This window comes from Hyperolius riggenbachi, chromosome 2 (assembly GCF_040937935.1).
Source record: "Hyperolius riggenbachi isolate aHypRig1 chromosome 2, aHypRig1.pri, whole genome shotgun sequence".
Classification (NCBI taxonomy): Eukaryota; Metazoa; Chordata; class Amphibia; order Anura; family Hyperoliidae; genus Hyperolius; species Hyperolius riggenbachi.
This window is the reverse complement of record NC_090647.1, coordinates 118,169,682-118,190,912: the sequence shown is the minus strand read 5'-3', so window position 1 is coordinate 118,190,912 and position 21,231 is coordinate 118,169,682. Positions and strand designations below refer to the sequence as shown.

General features: G+C 45.4%; 1 protein-coding gene across 3 annotated transcripts in view; it reads left to right on the top strand.

Moving 5' to 3' along the window:
• The window catches only part of FNDC3A (fibronectin type III domain containing 3A), a 292,007-nt gene that overhangs the window by 79,129 nt on the left and 191,647 nt on the right, over positions 1–21,231 (top strand). For all 3 annotated transcript variants that reach the window (XM_068267261.1, XM_068267260.1, XM_068267262.1), the window contains exon 2: positions 1,638–1,778. In XM_068267261.1, the coding sequence (XP_068123362.1) occupies positions 1,659–1,778 (120 nt within the window). In that variant the 5' untranslated portion in view covers positions 1,638–1,658. The remainder of the gene's footprint in view (positions 1–1,637; positions 1,779–21,231) is intronic.

The following is a 21,231-nucleotide window of genomic DNA, read 5'->3' as shown; positions in this document are numbered from 1 at the left end:
AATGGACAGGACAGTACTGGACTGCACCGGAAATGTTCATTTTATGTGTGAATCAAGCCTTAAATCACTACCAGAAGGCAACCTAAACTAAGCTTCATAAAATAATGGGATCTATAGACGCATGACTGTACTCATGGCATCAATTGGTTAAACAGGCCAGCCGGCTGAGGAATATTCTCACCTACAGAAATTGTTGGTAACCACTAGGCCTGAACGATTTTATGAAAAAATTGAAGCTCTGTTCCTCCTCTTTGCCTGTTTATTCCCTCTCTGTCCCCCTGTCTATATTTGTGCCCCCTTTCCCTCTTTATGCCTCCTCTGGGTCTTTCTCTTGAGCCCTCTGTGTCTTTCTCTTGAGCCCTCTGTGTCTCTGTGCCCGCTGTGTTTCTCTCTGTCTCTCCTGTGTCTCTCTGTGCCCACTCTGTCTCTCTGTGCCTCCTCTGTCCCCCAAGCTGCATCAGTTCTGGACATAGTTTCAAACATGAGTCCAGCAATACCCGTCTATCTACTTCACCTCCTGCAGGCTCTAATGCACGGAATACTTCCTGCATGTCATGTGACTTACAGGAACCCAGAGTTTTGCCAAGCACAAGAGCCGCCAGACGGAGATAGAGGACGGACAGAGTTGGACTTGTGCGTAAAGGTTTGTCCAACACTGCGCCCGCACGCGCCGGGACTTTGGGGAAGTTTAAAGCCACTTCTTCAAACTTCCCCCACGTGGAAATGACATGATCACGATAATTGCTGCTTTGACTATTCCAAAATTGTGATCTTGGTGATCGCGATTTCGGTTTAAATTCAATTTATCTTTCAGGCCTAGTAACCACCATATAGGTATACTAGCTGGTAGGCTTGTGTCACACTAACCAGGGACAGGTCTCTCTGGCATGGTGTCCTCCTCCAGGCTCCTGTTGTTCAGACTACTGGGCTGGTAGCGCTGCTTGTCATTGCCATGTGCATACCCCACACACTTTGAGAGCTACGCGGGCAGGCAGTAGTGGAGACAGAGTCTCGGAGTTGCTATACACGGGGTGTAAAACAAGTTTAACTATATACATTCCTTGCACAAACTACACCAACCCAAATGTTGCACTATAACTTTGTCACACAGCACCTGCAGTGTGTAGACCTTGCTTGTGACTCAGTTTTACACCCTGTGTACAGCAACTCCAAGACTGTCTCCACCGCAGCCTGCCTGCCTGCCCGCCCGCCTACTCTCAGTGTTTGGGGTATGCACGTTGCAGTGACAGGCAGCACTACAAGCTCAGCAGTGTTAGCAGCAGGAAACCTGCACTAGCCACCAAGAGGTTGATTCAAATAGAGATGCACCAAGTTCCCATTGACCCGGACACCACCTAGTGCGCTCCTCCTCCTTACTCAGGATTTTTTTTTTTTTTTTTTTTTTTTTTACATCAGCTTCTAATAACGGGTATGATGATAATCTTTACCGAAAGTTGCATGTTTTTTGTTTGTTTGATAAATGGAAATCATTTCTGCCAATTCAAGTGGATACAAATTTAAGTAGTGTTTGTTGTTTTTGTGTGTGTTGTCTTGCTATATGTCTTCAAGTGAAAAGTGTATGAAAACATTTGCACATTTTAATGGTATAAAACCTGATTTGTTGTAATTGTGTTTAGGGATTGAAGCCACTCTGGTAGATGTATATTTTATCCATAATGGCTGATCATCACCCTCCACCTCTGGACAGCACGACACTGCTCACCACCGACCTCACTCTTCTCCCTACACCCATTGTCAACGGAGAGGGCGGCCAGCAGGTACAGCTATACTTTACTTTCAATGGTAGATAATAATGGTAGTTATAGTTGCTTATACCATCATTTGTTCTAAAGATTTTTTTTTAAATTATTTTCTTTCTGGAATTTTTATATTAACGGGAGTTGTATATCAAGGGGTTTATAAAAAAAAATCTGGGATATCTAAAAAAGTCATTTTTAGGGGTAGGAGGATAAATACAATTGTTTATCTCTACAGTTTCTTTTCACCTGGGGTTCACTTTAAGTCAGAGGACCTCATCAGCATGGTTGTTCAAGGTCTATGGGTAAAAGTATTAGAGGCAAAGGATCAACAGGACAGCCAGGTAATGTGCATTGCTTAAAAGGAAATAAATATGGTAGACTGCTTTTTTTCCCCTCTCATTCCCGGGGGCGGAGAACAGCGGATCGGAGGAAGAAGGCGTGGGACATTACTGCTACAGGGGGCTGATAGAAGCCCCAGGTAAGTGTCTGTTTTTATTTTCAACACCCCCCACAGAACCCCTTTAAGTAAATTAAGAATACTGTAAAAACTTTCTTCTTTGAGCTACTTACAGTTAAGTTCCTCTTTAAATGATTTTGAGATTTGGGAGCTTTGTCCACTTGTCTCTTTTTTTCGTTTAAGTATGGATGTGATTGTTGTGAGGAAGACGGCAAAACCCTCAGATACATTTAATAGGGGTTCCAAGAGAGACAATAAAAACCTACTTTGAGCTCTTGAATATCATCTTCTGGGCAGCATGGTGCCGTGGTGCTTAGCGCTCTTGCCTTGCAGAGATGGGTTCCCGGTTCTCCCAGTGTCTGTGTGGTTTCCTCCAGGTACTCTGGTTTTCTACCACATCCCTAAAACATACAGATAAGTTAACTGGTTTCCCCCTAAATTGGCCCTAGACTATGACACATGCACTACACGATATAGATGTATGACTATGGTAGGGATTACATTTTGAGCCCCTCTGAGGGACAGTTGGTGACAAAACAATATACTCTGTACTGTACAGCACTGCGTAATCTGTAGGTGGTATATAAATAAATTAAATAAATACTGTCCCTATTACTTTGAAGCAAATTGTTCCTCTAGCTGTAGTTTTTGTACAGTTAAGTTCCTGGACTATTTATACTCCTTCAGCAGCACTGAGCTCAACATCCACCAACACCATCTGAGTACCCAGCTTTATTAACCAAGTCGTGGTTTACAGTGTCCCATACCTTTCCATAACCACTGACCTCTGCAGCCTGTCCCATACCTTTCCGTAACCCCTGACCTCCGCTGCCTGTCCCATACCTTTCCATAACCACTGACCTCTGCTGCTTGTCCCATACCTTTCCATAACCACTGACCTCTGCTGCCTGTCCCATACCTTTCCATAACCCCTGACCTCCGCTGCCTGTCCCATACCTTTCCATAACCCCTGACCTCAGCTGCCTGTCCCATACCTTTCCATAACCACTGACCTCCGCTGCCTGTCCCATACCTTTCCATAACCACTGACCTCTGCTGCCTGTCCCATACCTTTCCATAACCACTGACCTCTGCTGCCTGTCCCATACCTTTCCATAACCCCTGACCTCCGCTGCCTGTCCCATACCTTTCCATAACCCCTGACCTCAGCTGCCTGTCCCATACCTTTCCATAACCACTGACCTCCGCTGCCTGTCCCATACCTTTCTATAACCACTGACCTCTGCTGCCTGTCCCATACCTTTCCATAACCCCTGACCTCTGCTGCCTGTCCCATACCTTTCCATAAGCACTGACCTCCGCTGCCTGTCCCATACCTTTCTATAACCACTGACCTCTGCTGCCTGTCCCATACCTTTCCATAACCACTGACCTCTGCTGCCTCTCCCATACCTTTCCATAACCACTGACCTCTGCTGCCTGTCCCATACTTTTCCATAACCACTGACCTCTGCTGCCTGTCCCATACTTTTCCATAGCCACTGACCTCCGCTGCCTGTCCCATACCTTTCCATAACCACTGACCTCTGCTGCCTGTCCCATACCTTTCCATAACCACTGACCTCTGCTGCCTCTCCCATACCTTTCCATAACCACTGACCTCTGCTGCCTGTCCCATACTTTTCCATAGCCACTACTACTACCTCTGCTTGCTGTTACATACCTCCACTACCTCTTATCCCATCCTATTCTGCCTTTACAAATCAGTACTGACGTCTTTCCCATCCTGCTGCATCACAACTTATCCTCTCCATTTTCTGTCTAACTATGCAGTTTCTTCTTACATTTTCTGCTTGGCACTAACTAGAGTTATTTTATGTTCACACTTGTCCAAGTTCACAGTAGGCACAAGAATGAGGTAAATGGAGCACTTGCATGAAGACCAAAATAATGGACACTTCAGTTTATTATTCTGGTGGTTTTCCTCTGGCTCATGTTGTGTTGAGTTTACAATTTAATTTAGTAACACAGGAGAGATGTGTGAGGTATCCCGGGCTGCATACAGTGGGATGCACTTTAGACTTTCTATTCCAGATTGTACATTAAATTGGGTCTGGCTGTGTTTGCCTGCTATGTCCAATTTTTGTCACAGAGATGTAACAAGAATAGCCAGCCAAACCAGCTGATTCCTTTGTATGTTATATACGGTAGGTATCTTTGTGTTTGCAGCGGTGAACAAAGTATAATAGTCTTCCTAGACTGGTTTAAGGTGTATGTTCACCTTTGCAGCTCAAAATGGGAAGGAAAAAAGAAATAAAATCTATTTATATACAAGTTATCAATACTTGTGATTTACAAGTCTGCTTGAATTCCAATTTATTGCGTAGTTCCATATTTTTTTAAAAATAACTTTGGCTTTTTGTGATAGGGGTGTTAAGTCGACACTTTGACATCCCTTGTAAATCAGTAAATCAACCTTGCTATTATATGTTTGATGGTTTTTTTTTTCCCCCCCTCTTCCTGCATACACTGTGTGTCTAAAAGCACACGTGAAGTGAGAGGGATATGGGGGCCGACATAACTGTATTTATTTATTGTCAATTAAAACCAGTTACCTGGCAGTCCTGCTGATCATTCTGGCATCGGTAGTCTGAATCACACACCTGAAACAAACCTGTTAACACCCCTGTTGGAGCACTGGGTGTCTGCAGGTTCAACCATTTAATGATTAGACAATCATCAAATGGTTAAGCCTCATCTACATGGTACGATTTTCCATCAGATCCACCGGTGATCTGTTAAGAAATTGCATCGTGTGTAGCCTTCCAAATTGTTTCTGATTAATTTTGCGATAGATTTTGCCTTGATAATTACCCAAAATCTATTGCAATCCGTTATGACCGGTGGGAAATGACCTCTGCTGCCTGTCCCATACCTTTCCATAACCACTGACCTCTGCTGCCTCTCCCATACCTTTCCACAACCACTGACCTCTGCTGCCTGTCCCATACCTTTCCATAACCACTGACCTCCGCTGCCTGTCCCATACCTTTTCCATAACCACTGACCTCTGCTGCCTGTCCCATACCTTTCCATAACCACTGACCTCTGCTGCCTCTCCCATACCTTTCCATAACCACTGACCTCTGCTGCCTGTCCCCATACCTTTCCATAACCACTGACCTCTGCTGCCTGTCCCATACCTTTCCATAACCACTGACCTCTGCTGCCTGTCCCATACCTTTCCATAACCACTGACCTCTGCTGCCTGTCCCATACCTTTCCATAACCACTGACCTCTGCTGCCTGTCCCATACCTTTCCATAACCACTGACCTCTGCTGCCTGTCCCATACCTTTCCATAACCACTGACCTCGCCTGTCCCATACCTTTCCATAACCACTGACCTCTGCTGCCTGTCCCATACTTTTCCATAGCCACTACTACTACTTTATTGGCACTGAATAGTGCATTAAAGGAGTTATCGGCCAAAATCTACAAAATGAGCTTTACTCACCTGGGGCTTTCTCCAGCCCCTTGTAGCCGACTGTCCTACGCTGACCGCTCCGCTATGTGCTGCCGTCCCGGTCTTCGAGCACAGTGCGGAGGATGACCCAGAGGTCGTCCTCACTGCTCCTGCGCTAACCGCCACTGTCAATCGAGCCCACGTTGTACATGGCTTACTACACAGGCGCAGTAGTTCTGCGGCTGTACAGTAAGCTGCGTACAACGTGGGCTTGATTGACAGCGGTGGCTAGCACAGGCGCAGTGAGGATGACCTTTGGGTCGACCTCCGCACCGTGCTCGGAGACCGGGACGGCAGCACAGAGCGAAGCGGTCAGCGTGGGACAGTTGGCTGCAAGAGGCTGGAGAAAGCCCCAGGTGAGTAAAGCTCATTTTGTAGATTTTGGCTCATAACTCCTTGAAGGAGATGGTATTTTGTCTGTTATACAGGAACCACGAGGTGAGTTTTTGTTTTAACTTGCTTATGGAGTTTGTACCAATAAATTGTGTCTTAACCTTCCTGGCGGTAAGCCCGAGCTGAGCTCGGGCTATGCCGCGCAGGAAGATATCTCAGCCCCTGGTGGAGCGATTTCCTCCATTTAAAATGCTGTACGCGCAGCTAGCACTTTGCTAGCCGCGCGTACAGCTTGATCACCGCCGCTCTGCGGCGATCGCCCGTACGCAGCGGCGCAAGAGGGCCCCCCCCGCCAGAGCCCTGCGCTGCCCGGACCAATGAGTTCCGGGCAGCGCTATGGGCTGGATCGGAGGTGTCTGACGTCAGGACGTCGGCTGACGTCCATGACGTCATTCCGATCGTCGCCATGGCAACAGGAGAAGCCAAACAGGGGAGCGCGTTATATACGCGTTCCCCTGTTTGCTATTGATGCCGGCGACGATCGCACTAGAGGGACACATGCGCCCTCTAGTGGTGTTTCATGTAGCTACCACTCTGGTAGCTTTACATGAAACATTAAAAAAAAAGGATTTTTGCCATTTTGGCAAAAAAAATTAACCGCCAGGAGGGTTAAGTCATATTTGGTTGTGGTACCATTATCTGTGTTATAGCACTGGGTGTCTGCAAGTTTAACCATTTGATGACTGTCTAAAGTTTACTGCAAAGAGCACTGTCTGCGCTAAGGAATATTGAGGGCTCGTTCCCACTGTTGCGACGCGATTTCGGCCGCATTCCGATGCTTGTAAAAACGCATGCGGATGCGTTTCCACATGCGTTTTTACCCGCGATTTCGCCTGCGATTTCGCATGGCAGGGTGCCATGCGAAATTAACCATGACACTGCCAGGGCTAAATAAAATTGAAAAAGGTGCGAAATCGCACGCGAAATCGCGGGTAAAAACGCATGTAACAAACGCATGCGTTTTTACTATTAAATACATTAGCGGCGATTCGCATGGATTCCCGACGCAGGCGAAATCGTTGGCTCTTTTGTGCGTTTTTTTCACGCTGAAAAAAACGCACCTCAACAACGCTACAGTGGAAACAGGCCCATCCACTTGTATTACATGTGCGGATCTGCATGCGTTGGACGCATGCAGATTCGCGATAGTGGAAACGAGCCCTTAAACATCTGTTCTATCGGTGGAATAGAGTTCCTTGGCTGCAATGGTGACATTATATGAGCTTGGGAAGTGCTTGTGTTGATTCATTCTTATCTGTGATGATGCTACCTCCATTATAGTTCCCCCATTATAATGCCACCTCTAGTGCTCTCTATTATGGCAGATTTACCCCTTCTTACAGAAAATAGCAGAGCTTGCTTTAAGCTTCACAACTAACCGCTTGCCTGCTCCTGCCACTATGCCTCTTCTGAAATTCCCTCATCACCCTGTGTATCAAGTGATAAGTCAATCACATGACTATCACTCAGTGAACAAGTAAGAAACAGCTGGGACTGGGGCACAGTGGGAAGCTAAGATAAACCCAGCACGATCTCTGTATGGGCTGTACTGGCTAGTTTTTGTTAATACCCCGGACCCATCAGGTATACCATGGGTGGTCCCCTGGCTGACCATGGTCTGAAGTAAAGGTAATCAGTTAAGTATGGAAGTTGCTGTTCTTTGTTCCCTTTTCGAAAATACTGCTTGTCTGACTGTCAGGCTGACCTTTTGATCTTATTACTTTGTGAGTCACTGACCCAGGATGAGTAGAACGATGGGGAAGTGACTGAAGTCTGACTTCACTGGCTGCATGCCTGTTGCAAATGTGTTGTTCACTCACTAATGATGCCAAGAGATCAGCATGGCATGAAATCTTTGAGAGGGAATAAGGCAGCAGCCTCTGTATTTCTCTCTCTACAGGTTTCCTGTAACAATCGCGCAAAGCACAGGAATTCATGGCAGTCACAAAATCATCTAAACTCATTCGGGTAGTGTTGGTGGTAATCTGGTTGATACGGGCTATGGCTCAGTGCATAAAGCCATTCACTACATTTACGTATAATGAAATAGGCCAGTGATAGGTGTGGGCAGTGAAGATTAGCTTGTGTGGTCTGAAGTCAGGTTTCTGAAGAAAAAGTTGCACTATTATAAGTTCCATGAACAAACCCTTTTTTAAAAAATAAATAAATCAATGAAAAGTGCCTTAGAGGGTGTGACGCTCACGTGGTTCCTGAGAAAACCGCGTGTGCGCCATTTAAGTCACAAATGCAAATTTTATTGCAAATAACCAAAATTACTTTTTTTTGTTAAATCAACAGTTTTTTTCCTACTCCCTGGCTCTGCTAGCAATGTTTTTTTTTTTTTTTTTTTTTAATTACAGAGTCTCTCTCACCCATGTTTGAAGAGCTGCTCTCCTGACCACATGGGACACCCTGGAAAGTTTATAGGCCATCCATCAGAGATTAGGTGGACAGAAGCTCATAAAAAGCATCCTTCTCTAGACTGTTAGGAACCGACCCAGCAGGTGTCCGACATGTAGCTGCCTTCTGGCCTGACTTGAAAGAGACAGGAGTGATCCTTATCACTCCAGCTGGGAACTCCCAAAAATTCAACCAACCTTAAAAACTATATTTAATAATAGGCACAGTTTTGTAATATTTCCGGTGTTACAAGGCTATCGGGTCCTTCAAATTCGCAGAGTGTGTTGGACTTCACGTGACACTGGTCCTGAGAGATTTTCAACTATCTGGATCTTCTAGAACCAGTGCTACAAACGGTGGAAGTCAAAAACCGTGTTATGAGCCATCCATGGTCATCATGTTTAGTATCAAATGATTTATAAAATTATGCTGAGTGTGAATATGCATTCTTTTTCTTGGTGTGACCGATTGGCACAGAGAGATCGGACAAAACACGAATTGGGCCACAATCTCTCTGTCCCAGGAGAACTGCCCCTATTCAAATTTTACAAGGCTGGACTTGTACGTGTCATAACCCCTCCCAACTACAGTGAGGATCAAAAACACAAGTCCAAGCGAGGGTCCTTCATCTAAAATCTTTGTCGAATAATATCCTGACAGTTAGCTGGAAACTGGCAAAATCACTTGGATTATTTCCCAATAGGCCATCTTAGACTTTCTCCAAAGACTTGCGATTGCCGCATGGACTTTGGGTGGTATTTGAACTAGACATTATGTTTTTATTCATCTCCACCCTTTTTCTATCAAACCAATCTGTTCTGCCGGACAGTTATATTTACCTGTGTGTTAGTTAAAGTATACTGTGTGTATGTAGTTTTAGACTAAAACTAATGATTTTATTGTTCAGTATTGTGACTGTTCTGGTCATCTGATTGTTGCTACAAAGAATCTGCTCTCTGGAGAATCATATTACCACATTGTGTTATTTTCTTATAAATCTTTAATTTGCTAGCTAGGTAGTAAATAACAGTTTCTTCCTTTTAGGAGTAGCTAGTTAAAGACTGTCTGCTCCATTTCATGGGCAATGGTGGCAGTGAAATTACCCGATTTCCAGCGCGAAATCGCTATTTTTAGTTTACTGATTGTACATACAATTGGGATTGTACATGTATGGGCACCTCCAACCAGTCTTAACCATTTACTGCGCCCACAGTGAATTTGCCTCCAGAAGTCTCTAGTGCATGAGACCTGAATGGCAACAGTGGCCTAGTATACGGGATTGGTGAGTGATTGTCACATTACATATTGTCGACAGCGTTGCGACCAATCTTTAGCGTCTGTCTGTTCACAGTTCTTGCAAGTTGCAACCATCGGAGGTGACTCTTCCCCCGATTGGTAACGAGAGCAGATTAGACGGGATTGGCACGCTCTGGCACATTACTACCTTCTGACGATCCAGCAACCGGTCTTTTAACGTCTTTTAGACTGGATTGCGAGGTTGGATTGTCACAGAGGTTTAATAAGTTTTTAGCTCAACTTTTTCCTGGGAACATTATGCTGCAGTGATCTCTTGAGGCTGCTGGGAGTTTGCCGTTTTTTTCGCAGACCACCTTAAATAAGAGGCTGATGTATAGATCATAGAGCTTCTTTGTGAAAGTTACATGGATTGTACTTGCATTCTCTGGACTGTAAAGGCATGCTGGAAAGATCTAGCTTGAAAGGACTTGGTTGATTTCATGACAACCAACGGACCTCCAGCCATTCTCCCCCATGTAAAATAGGCACCCCCTGAGCCTGTGGTAAGGGTTGCAGGCTCACCTGTCTGCTCACGTGTTGTAATCAAGCAATGTAGCACCTATGTTCCAGCTCTGAGAGCCAGGAGATGTAGAGGTTTTGTGAGATGTCCATGTCTTGTGACTGAGACGCTTTGGGTTTTTGCCTGGAGACATACCGTACTTCACACTGAAACGCCTAATAGATTAGTAATCAGAGTGCTCAGTGGTTAGCTGTTGCATGTGAAATTTAGGCCCCTGAAATTGTATATACAATCATTTTTATCCCTAGACCAGAAGCATGGGAGTATAAGGACTTCGCCTCTGGCTCTGTGAGCACGGATGTTGTAGCTGCTTTGTTAGCATCATCCCCACTGTTTAGAATACAAGGTGTAAGACACAGTCTCAATCTGTTTTAAGAAGATTACAGCCTGTAACACAGACATTCTGTTATGCTCGGAGTGGCCAGCGTTTGGCCTCCTGACCAGATATTTTCCAAGTGACAATTGACATCAGCTAAAGAAGAACTTGCATGAAGACCTGAACAAGCCGAATGCCCATGCAGAGCTATGAAAATATTGATGCTTGAAATGTGTAGAGGTTTGAATCTGGTCCAATGTGAACCAAGCCTAAAGCTTGATATTGCATTGCTTTATTAGATAAGTACAGAGTTGGGGGTTGAGTACATCTTTTTTTTCTTTTTGTCCTAAATGAGACCGATGATTTTACAGGACACTGAAGGTGTTTATAAAGAATTCATGGAATGCTTATGTTAATATAAATTATTTAAGTGACAATAATGGCTGGGGGGCGTGACCGGAAGCTCATGAGGTAGAGACGTGCTTTGGAGAGGCTCCGTGCTTAAACCCATTTTAAAGATAATTACCGGCACCTTGGCTACTTCAAACACTACCGAAGACACAGCTAAGAATCCCTGCAACCCTCAGCCTTTTTCCCCGGTCATGACTCTCAGGGCTTCGAAGGCAGCAGCGAAACTTCGCCAATTCAAACATGTCAGCCAAGATGTCGCCGACACTTCTAGTGTCTCAGGCACTCCAGACAACATCTCGGAAGATGAATCCTCCCAGCCAGTACCTGATCCAAACCCGCTTGAACAACTCTTGGAGGGGGTCACAGCATGCCAAGCTAGTCTAGCCGCCATTACCGTTAAGCTGGAGGAGGTCCGCACGGATGTCTCATTGGTGAGGCAAGACATGCAGAACCTGAGAGCACGTGTTACACTAGCGGAGGACCGCATAAGTACACTAGAGGATTCAACTAGGCCTCTGCAACCAGCAATGCAAGAAACAGGGGGAACTCGAGATCTTACACTCCAGGCAAGATGATCTTGAAAATAGAAACCGCAGATCCAATATCAGAATAGTAGGATTGCCAGAGAAAGCGGAAGGCGCCAACCCAGAGATGTTTGCAGAGACCCTTCTCACTGACATTTTTGGCAGAGATACCTTCTGCTCCGTTTTTATCATAGAACGGGCACACCGTATCGCATCTATGCTACCTCCGCCTGGCGCCCCACCGCGCAATTTCATCTTTAAAGTGCTGAACTACCGAGACAGAGAAACCATTCTTCGTGCCGCAAGGAACCAAGGGGAAATCGCCTATCAAAATTCCAGAATCTTTTTCTATCCTGATTTCTCCCTGGAAATCCAGAAGCAGCGCGCACAATTCACAGCAGCTAAAAAGTGCCTCTGGGATCTAAGCATACCATACTCCACGATGTACCCTGCTCGGCTGCGCATGGAGGAAGGAGATTGTGTCCAATTCTTTGCAACCCCACAGGAGGTATTTAACTGTCTTGAAGCTAGGCCGCGAAGCCCTCGTGCTCACCAGTCGCCTCCCAAGCCACCAGAACAGTGAGTAACTCTCGCTCCACACCACACAAGTGACTTAGCTTTCCCCCTTTGGCGACCATGGAGATTCATGTCGCCTGCAATGCCCCGCTGAACTTTGTTCATTTGGTTGGTCACCATCGTAGTTATCTGTAAGCAACGTCCTTAGCAATGGCTGAGAGAGCGGTAGCCTCGCTGGATATGGCTAAAGCCTTCGATACCGTGGAATGGCCATACCTACAGGCGGTTCTTGCCAGGTTTGGATGTGGTGACAGGTTTATGAAATGGGTACAAATTCTTCATACAGACCCTTCTGCCCGCATCTGCACTAACTCCTGGGTCTCTGAATCTTTTCCCCTTGAAAGAGGCACTAGGCAGGGGTGTCCCTCCTCCCCCCATTATATGCTTTAGCAGCTGAACCTCTTGCATGCCGAATCAGAGCTCACCCAAATATACATGGCCTTTGTACTGAGCATACACATGAGAAAATATCCATGTATGCGGTGACACCATCTTGTATTTGGCTGACACTGGCCTCTCTCTTACCCTTGCACTTGATGTAATCCAGGAATCTGTGTATTACTCAGGTCTTCAGTTAAATAAAGGAAAATCAGTAGTCCTACTAATAGATCAAGAAAAGATGGGGGGAAAGGCTGCGCATCCCTAAACACATGCTGCAATTGAATGGTTAATCGCACAGGCATACACTGCCTCTGCCAGACTGAAAAATGCATGCCCTGCATCCAAGACAAATGCTAACATTTATTAAACTAGGAGGAACTTAGCTTCCAATATGGTTTGCATGCAAAGTATATTATACTAAACACTTGCGCCACGGTGAGGCAAATCTCTGGGCAAGTGACCTAACCTAAATTTAAAACCTTGGGAGCGGCTAAGCAAAAAGAAAATGTGTAACTTATATTTTGTTGAACAGCGAGGAGAACGCCAGCGCATACCGCTAAGGCTGCATCTGAAATGACCACCAGCTCAATGTGTAGCACCTAAATAGATTTTCTGCACACTTCGCATTCAATTCAGATGCAAATCATATGCAAATCTGCTACTACTTATTATGCAAACAGGAAACTCAGGAGGAAGGGCTGGGAGCAGCTAACCTAATAGTTACATAGTTACAAGGTTAAGAAAAGGTGGGGGGAAAGGCCACGCATCCCTAAACACATGCTGCAATTGAATGGTTAATCGCACAGGCATACACCGCCTCTGCCAGACTGAAAAATGCATGCCCTGCATCCAAGACAAATGCTAACATTTATTAAGCTAGGAGGAACTTTAGCTTGCGCCAGCTATGCGCTGGCGTTCTCCTCGCTGTTCTCCTCGCTATTAATAGATCAGCCTAGTCCTGAATCCCCTCCACCCTCTTCGCCACTACAAATTGTAACATCATTTAAATATCTGGGTGTCACTATTCACCTTGATCCTAAACAATATATACAAAATGAGGTATACCCCCTCCTTCAGCTGGTCAGGGATAAGAGCAGATCCTGGACTAAGTTTCCCCTTTCAGTAGCAGGTAGAGTGAATCTTGTTAAAATGATTCTCCTCTCTAAAATTTTATATGTTATACACCACTCTCCAATATACCTTACTCAGCACTTCTTTAAACGCCTACGGTCCTTAATACTCAGCCTAGAATGGAATAATGGACGTGCTAAGCTACGTTATACATTGATGCAAAACCCCAATGGAGAGGGTGGTGTAGCCTTACCTTTGTTCCAAAAATATTATATAGCTGCACAACTGCATCAAATAGCAACATGGTTCTCTTCAGATACGGTCTATAACCGAAAACTATATGGCTATGAGATAGACCTCAGATGCGCTTCCCTTGCTCTGGACCTTTTACGGGGTAATTTACCTTGTGGCCCCAGGGTGCATTCTCTTCTTGACCAAGCAACCAAGGTATGGCAGTGGACCCCCCGATTCTTCTCCAATACCAAAACCGAATTCTATACCCCCATTTGGAACAATCCCAATCTCCCTGAGTTCATGGACCTCCCTGATACGCACCTCTGGATATCTAAGGGCATAACTTTTTTGGGACAGATCTTGTCGAAAGGCACGCTTTTCTCATTTGAGACCCTATCTTCAAGATTTGTTCTTTCTCCCATATTCTATTTTAGATGCATCCAGTTATCCCATGCCCTTAAAGCCCAATTTGGTCCTAATCCGGTAAATATACACACATCCCCTATTCTAGACAAACTAAAAAATGGTCAATATAAACACATGGTGGGTGAATTATACTCTATCCTTATCCAGCACAAATCAGACACTCACAATGCTGTATATATCATACACCAAGCCTACCTTACCCCCCTAAAACTAGCTAAATTCGACTCTAGCGCATCTCCCGTTTGCCCTAAATGTTCATCCCCCTCTCCCACATTGTTCCATTACAAAATTCTGGAAGCAACTAATACAATTCCTACACGATAAAATGGGATGCCCTGTGAAGATGGACCATGCTTTGTCCATTTTAGGCCTAATAGCAGATGATTCTATGCCCCAAAACACTAAACTATTTATATCTCAAACTTTATTCCAGGCTAGACATGAAATAGCCCAGAAATGGCTCTCAGCTGAATCTCCCACACTTCAAAGCTGAATCTCTAGAGTAGATCGCACTCTCCCATACAAGAAGCTTGTCTATCTTCACAGGAAAGCCATAAGCAAATTCCATTTAATATGGGACAAATGGATAGAGAGATAATTACCTTTCTTATCACTCCACGACGCATTTCCATTCCATTCCGTTCCTCTCACTCCCTAATATATGCTGTTATATACCAATCTCGTTATCATAGTATTGTTTGCTATTTGGTAATATCTTCTTTCCTTCTTTTTCCAATACGAAATCTCTAAATGCCCATATACTACAGTTCTGTAATGTATGTATTCATATCTTCATGTCATTTCACACTATTGTATGTATACCTTCTGTGCAATATTGTATTTGTGTTCTGCCTTGCACCAGGCAGTGTTGTAATATTTGCCTTTTGTTGTTCTCAATAAACCTTGCTTTGGGTTAAAAAAAAAAAAAAAGTGACAATAATGGCTTAGTTTTCCAAGCACCGCTTATGTGCATTAAAAGGGACTTGATCTCGAACTTCCGCTCTGCTCTGAAAGATAAGCAACAGCATAATAACCTTTTAAAGGAAAACATTTATTTTGTTACAGCTGATAGAAATCCTGCAATAAATCTGCAGTGTGTCTACTTCCTGCTTTCATGGAAGCAGACATATTGCTAACATCCTGTGTTTACCAATTACCTTCTCTGCCATGGCAGTCAGCTGACACAGCTGAGGGATCAAATTACAGTTGTGATAAGTCATAGATGAGGGGGAATTAGACTGGCTAAAAGCTCAAAATACATACAGGGTGCATGTCTCTGTTTTTCCTTCCTGTGCAAGAGTTCAAGTCCACTTTAAATGTTTTAAACTCTGATACACAAAGCTAAGACTGTCTTGCGGTTGTAGACCTGGTGAGCTCACCACACTGAGCTGCCGTTTCTTTGCCAGTGGGCTAATAAGATGGCCACCCACGTATGTCCCTTATTTCAGTCACGTGTTTATGACTCATTCGGTTTGTAACGGGCAATTGCAAGGTTGTTCTATGTCGGAAATTAATTTAGAGTATATATTGGCGCCAGAGTCTTATGTATTTTTCTCTTTTCGTGCCCCTGTTCTTTGTCGTGAGCTGCATAGCTTAGCAGGAGTCTGATTGGCAATGTTATCATGTTTTGAACACAGCCCATTGCATAATAGCTGTAAGATCCGGCCCCAGTCGCTTGTTAGGAATGTGTGATGTTACAGTGGCTGTGTGCTGCCACTTCAATGGCTGAGCTCAGTGAGAGGACCAAAGAGTTGGCAGTCTCTGTGAGATGTCATAAATAATCTCTTTATTACAGTCATCAGAACATGTGCTCCAAATCATGACCTGCAATTACCCTCTGTGAAGGCAGTACTGTATCTCCTCCTTCTGTGCTTTGCGGTGGTTTCAGTAGCGATCTCATTTATGGCTCTCTGTGGCTTAGACTGGTAACCCACAACACCAGCCTCATAAACCCTACAGAATTCCATGCTTTGTAATAAACGGAAATGAAATTGCTGTATGCTAATTTGAATGGAACTCGAATGTGAATACTATAGGTGCTGTAAACCACCAGCTATGGATAGCTTGGGAGGACAAAAAGGAATGCCTGATGTTGCCTGTTCTACTGAAGTGATGTACTATAGCTTTACTTTTTGGATATGTGTCAGAAGTGAAAACCTGCAATTACCTTCTGCTTTCGGCCTCTTGCATACCTCATGCGATTCTGGTTTCTTTATACGATCCGATTTTTTATTCAGATTCAAAAACACCACAGCATGCAGTACTTACTAAACACCAAATTAGTATTTAGCTAATTAAAAGCAATAGTAAATGCTTGGAAATTGTTTAGCACCAATTATCGTGTACTACACTTAAATATGTGTTTGTCCAGGGGTACTTGGGATGATGTTTACTATGCTAGGGGGTACTTGGTGGGTACAGGGTTTTAACCACTTGATGACCCACCCTTTACCCCCCCTTAAGGACCAGCGCTGTTTTTACTGATCTGTGCTGGGTGGGCTCTGCAGCCCCCAGCACAGATCAGGTAGCAGGCAGAGAGATCAGATTGCCCCCCCCCCCCTTTTCCCCCCTATGGGGATGATGTGCTGGGGGGGTCTGATCTCTTCTGCCTGCTGGGTGTTGCGGGGGGGGCACCTCAAAGCCCCCCTCCGCGGCGAAATTCCCCCCTCCCTCTCCTACCTGCTGCCCCCCTGGCGATCGAGGCTGCACAGGACGCTATCCGTCCTGTGCAGCCAGTGACAGGACGTCCCCTGTCACATGGAGGCGGTCCCCGGCCGCTGATTGGCCGGGGATCGCCGATCTGCCTTACGGCGCTGCTGCGCAGCAGCGCCGTACTAATGTAAACAAAGCGGATTATTTCCGCTTTGTGTTTACATTTAGCCTGCGAGCCGCCATCGGCGGCCCGCAGGCTATTCACGGAGCCCCCCGCCGTGAATTGACAGGAAGCAGCCGCTCGCGCGAGCGGCTGCTTCCTGATTAATTAGCGTCGCTGGTCCTGCAGCTGCTACTTTGCCGACGCACGGTATAAGCGTGCGGTCGGCAAGTGGTTAAAAGGGGTACATGCCAATAAAATGTTGAGAAACACTGCTCTAGAGCATAAGAATGGGTTGAACCAATGTAATTACTAGTAAGAAATTGTAAAGTCAGAGATAAAACTGTTTATATTTATAGGATTGTGTATGTGTGTATATATGTAACGATTGTGTAATTATTTACGTGTTCAGCGCACAGGATGCGCGCTGACACTGCGGAAATCCTCCACAAGCGTATAATCTGAGAGAACCCAGCAAGGGTGCTATGCACCTGTAGAGAGGAATTCCTGCCGGCAGATGGAGCTGTGGAGTGCAGAGGAACAGATCCTCTGCACAGCCACAGATGCCAGGAGGAATTGTACGAGGGGAAGCAATGCAGGGCAAGATAGCCCTTAAAGAGAGAGAGAGAGCACAGAGACAGGGTGTATGTGTGTCCACCAATCTAGTCGCCATCCAGCAACGATTAACACACAACCGTAGAAACAAAGTAGGAACGCAATCGCGAGAGAGGCGATTGCCAGATGTGACACAAGACTGAGCAGGACAGAGCACGAGTGTAGCAAAGGCACAGCAAACAACAATGAGAAGATAAGGAAAATAACAAATGCTAGCTAAACGCGAACACCGCACTCATTCGCAACAGCGAACGCGTTTACGGCGCGGTCTCCGCACGTTAAGCGCAACAGAGACAAGCACGCCACCCTGACTAACGAATGAACACAAATGGACAAATAACAGGAAAGCTTGCTAAACGGCTGCCTTACCGCAGACAACCGCAAGCGTTTGCTCCAGACGGACAGACGAACGGAAAACAGGAATAGGTCAGATAAGATCCACCGCTCTTCTGCCAGAGCGAGTGTGATCCGGGTTCAGGGATAGGACAGGAAGGATCCACTGCTCTTTTCGCCAACCGCTGGCGACAGTGCAATCGCAAAGACAACAGAAGACAGAACAGGCAATACAAATAATACAACCTGACTGTACTAGAGGGATGCCTAATGCAGTCCCCAGGAATACTCTAAGATATCTTTAGCAAACTATAGCAAGGCTGACACTCCAGGAGTGTTTTAGCAGTAACAAACCATGATGACCAGCAAATTGATTGTGGGATCACATGGTATTTTATGCTGCAAGCCTTCAAGGGAGGCGACTAGGCAATTTGCATAATCAGAATATGCAAATTCCTCAGCAGCAGAGTAGGTCTGAAGCTTGCAAAGCAAAGACAGGTCTATTATCCAGAGACCTGCATCCCTCAGACTTAAAGAGACTCTGTAACAATTTTTTCAGCCTTAGTTCTTCTATCCTATACGTTCCTATGCCTGTTCTAATCTGCTCTGGCTTACTGCAGTCTTTCCTAACTGCACTGTCTCTGTAATAAATCAATGTATCTTTCCTCTGTCCTGTTTGTCGGGCTAAAGCTTGATTGTGTGGAATGTGCAGGGCTGCTTGTGATTGGTAGAAGCGATACACACCCTCTGCAGGCCCCCTGCATACTCTGAATGACTTATACACTATGCTTAGCTGAGCCTATTAGAAGCTGGTTAGTTTGTTTGTAAACACTGCCTAAAACTGTTAATTACAAGCCAGGATTGCAGCAGAGAGTGGCAGAAACAGCACAGAGGGGCACAGGAGAAAATAATGAATAGAATGGTATGCTTTTTATTGTAAGAATACTAGAGTACAGATTCTCTTTAAGGAATGGTCAAAGAGCTGTCTGCCTGTGCAGCCAGCTGAACGGATGACGTCATCAAGCCGTGACCCGGAACTGAGCGGCAGTATGAGTGGTGATTCCGGCGAGAGCGGAGGTGTCCGCAGCTGCTCATCGCTGGAGTCTAGAAGGTAAGTAAAGGCAGCTGACTCAAGGGGGGGGGGGGGGGCGAAGGGGGTGACACCTGGCTCCGAGAGGGAAACCATGCCCAGCTTGCCACACTGGGGATCTTCTGGCTGCCTGACCCCCCCCTCCCAAAGTCCCCCTCCCCCATGAAAAATGGCCTGGTCATTAAGGGGGGGGGGGGGGGGGTAGGCAGCCGGTCTCCAAAAGGTTAATCCAACACCCCTTTCCCCCATTAAAGATTTCTAGTGGCTGGATAGTGGCTCTGATTCTGACACAGGAAACCAGGGCTCGAATATCTGCTCTTCCTGTTCAGTAAGCCTGCACCTATTCAGTAAAGAGTCCTTGGGCAAGACTCCCTAACACTGCTACTGCCTCCTGAGCGTGCCCTAGTGGCTGCAGCTTTGGTACTTTGAGTCTGCCAGGAGAAAGAGCGATATAAATATTCTGTGTCTTGTTTAAAGAGAGTAGAATTCTCAAGTTTAGTACAATATTAAGAGGCACAGATACAATGGACAGCAATATAGTTTGCTATTGTACAAAATATTGGTGCGCTCCCTTCCCTACTTCTGCGCTGAGTACACTACAAGTGGCCGTCGCCAACCACAGCACTGTGTTGCTATGGGACTTGAACCGGTTGTGATCCTATTCACTTTTAATCAACGGAATCACACTGTGTTGTGCAAAACATGCCTGCTGCAACCATGCAATTCAATTTTGCTCTTTATCACAACACATGGATGGAAACATCAGACAGTGCAGTCTATGAACTTCTTTTGTCCTTATGGATTGTGTGCACTGTGCGTTGCTGAAGACACAATCAGCAAAGCAGAGATGGGGGCGATGCCTTAAGTTGCAGTTTAAATATGAAGTTCACTTTTAGGCACCTATTCACAAAAAGGATATGCTGAGAGAAGGACCACTTAGCTAATGTGAGACATGGGAAACCTCAGTTATGAGGAACAGCTAGCTGAACTAGAATTATCTCCCCTTGAAGAAAAGGTTAAGTGAGGATATGACCACCTTGTATAAATATATGTGGCCCACACAGAGCTTTTAGTGGAAAATTTGTTCTCTTTATGGTCACCTCAAATAACTTGTTTAACTCTTGAAGCTGGAAGGGAAAAAGGTTTAATTTGCAGCTGTGAAAAGCATTCTTCACTGGGAGGGCTGAGAAAGTGTGGAATATACTTCCATCAGGGCTCTTTACGTATCCAGTAGGGTTTTTTATTTTTTTCCCCCAATAATTTGGGAATACCAATAAAGTATCACAATTTTCAATTTAAGAGCAATAGCAAACATAATGTACAGATCATAACCACACTCTGTACATAGGTAGTACAAATCTAAATCTAATTTGACTGCCCTAACGGAAATCTTATTTTCCAAGTTGCCCATACCCGATCAAAAATGTGAATAGTTGACTTGAGCATATGAGTAATCTATTCCATGTGATATTTCCACCAAATTTTATACAACAGCCACGATGGGGGAGGCATAGGTCCCTTCCAGTGTTTAGCAGTAAAGTCCCGTTTACTCTTAATCAGTTGTTATGTTATAACTGAAAGAAAACTGATTTTCAAAGTAATGCCCATGTTTTCCTATGGCACAGTTCCCACTTAAAGGACTTCCGAGGCCAAAATGAAGAAAATTACACTATACCTTTTTTTTATTAGCACAATCCACGGAGGACGTCCTGCACGTCCCCCGCTCCGTTCCGCCGTCAATGCAGGCCTTTCCGTTCCCCCAGGGCATGGCCCGACCCCACCGAACGGGTCGCATCGATTTCACCTCTAAGATGGCCGCCACCTTGATCCGCGGCTGCGCAGTACGCTTTGCCGCGAGTGCGACTGCGCAGTGATGTGAGCACGCCCGACGTACACTTGGGGAGCATGCTGGGACCCACTACGCGGTGGGAGGCGGGCTTAAGGCTGCGCAGTCGCACTCGCGGCAAAGCGTACTGCGCAGCCGCGGATCAAGACGGCGGCAATCTTAGAGGTGGAATCGATCTGCTAATAAAAAGGTATAGTGTAATTTTCTTCATTTTGGCCTCGGAAGTCCTTTAACGCATTTTAACTGAAATCTTTTTCACAATACACTACTATGGAAAAAAACG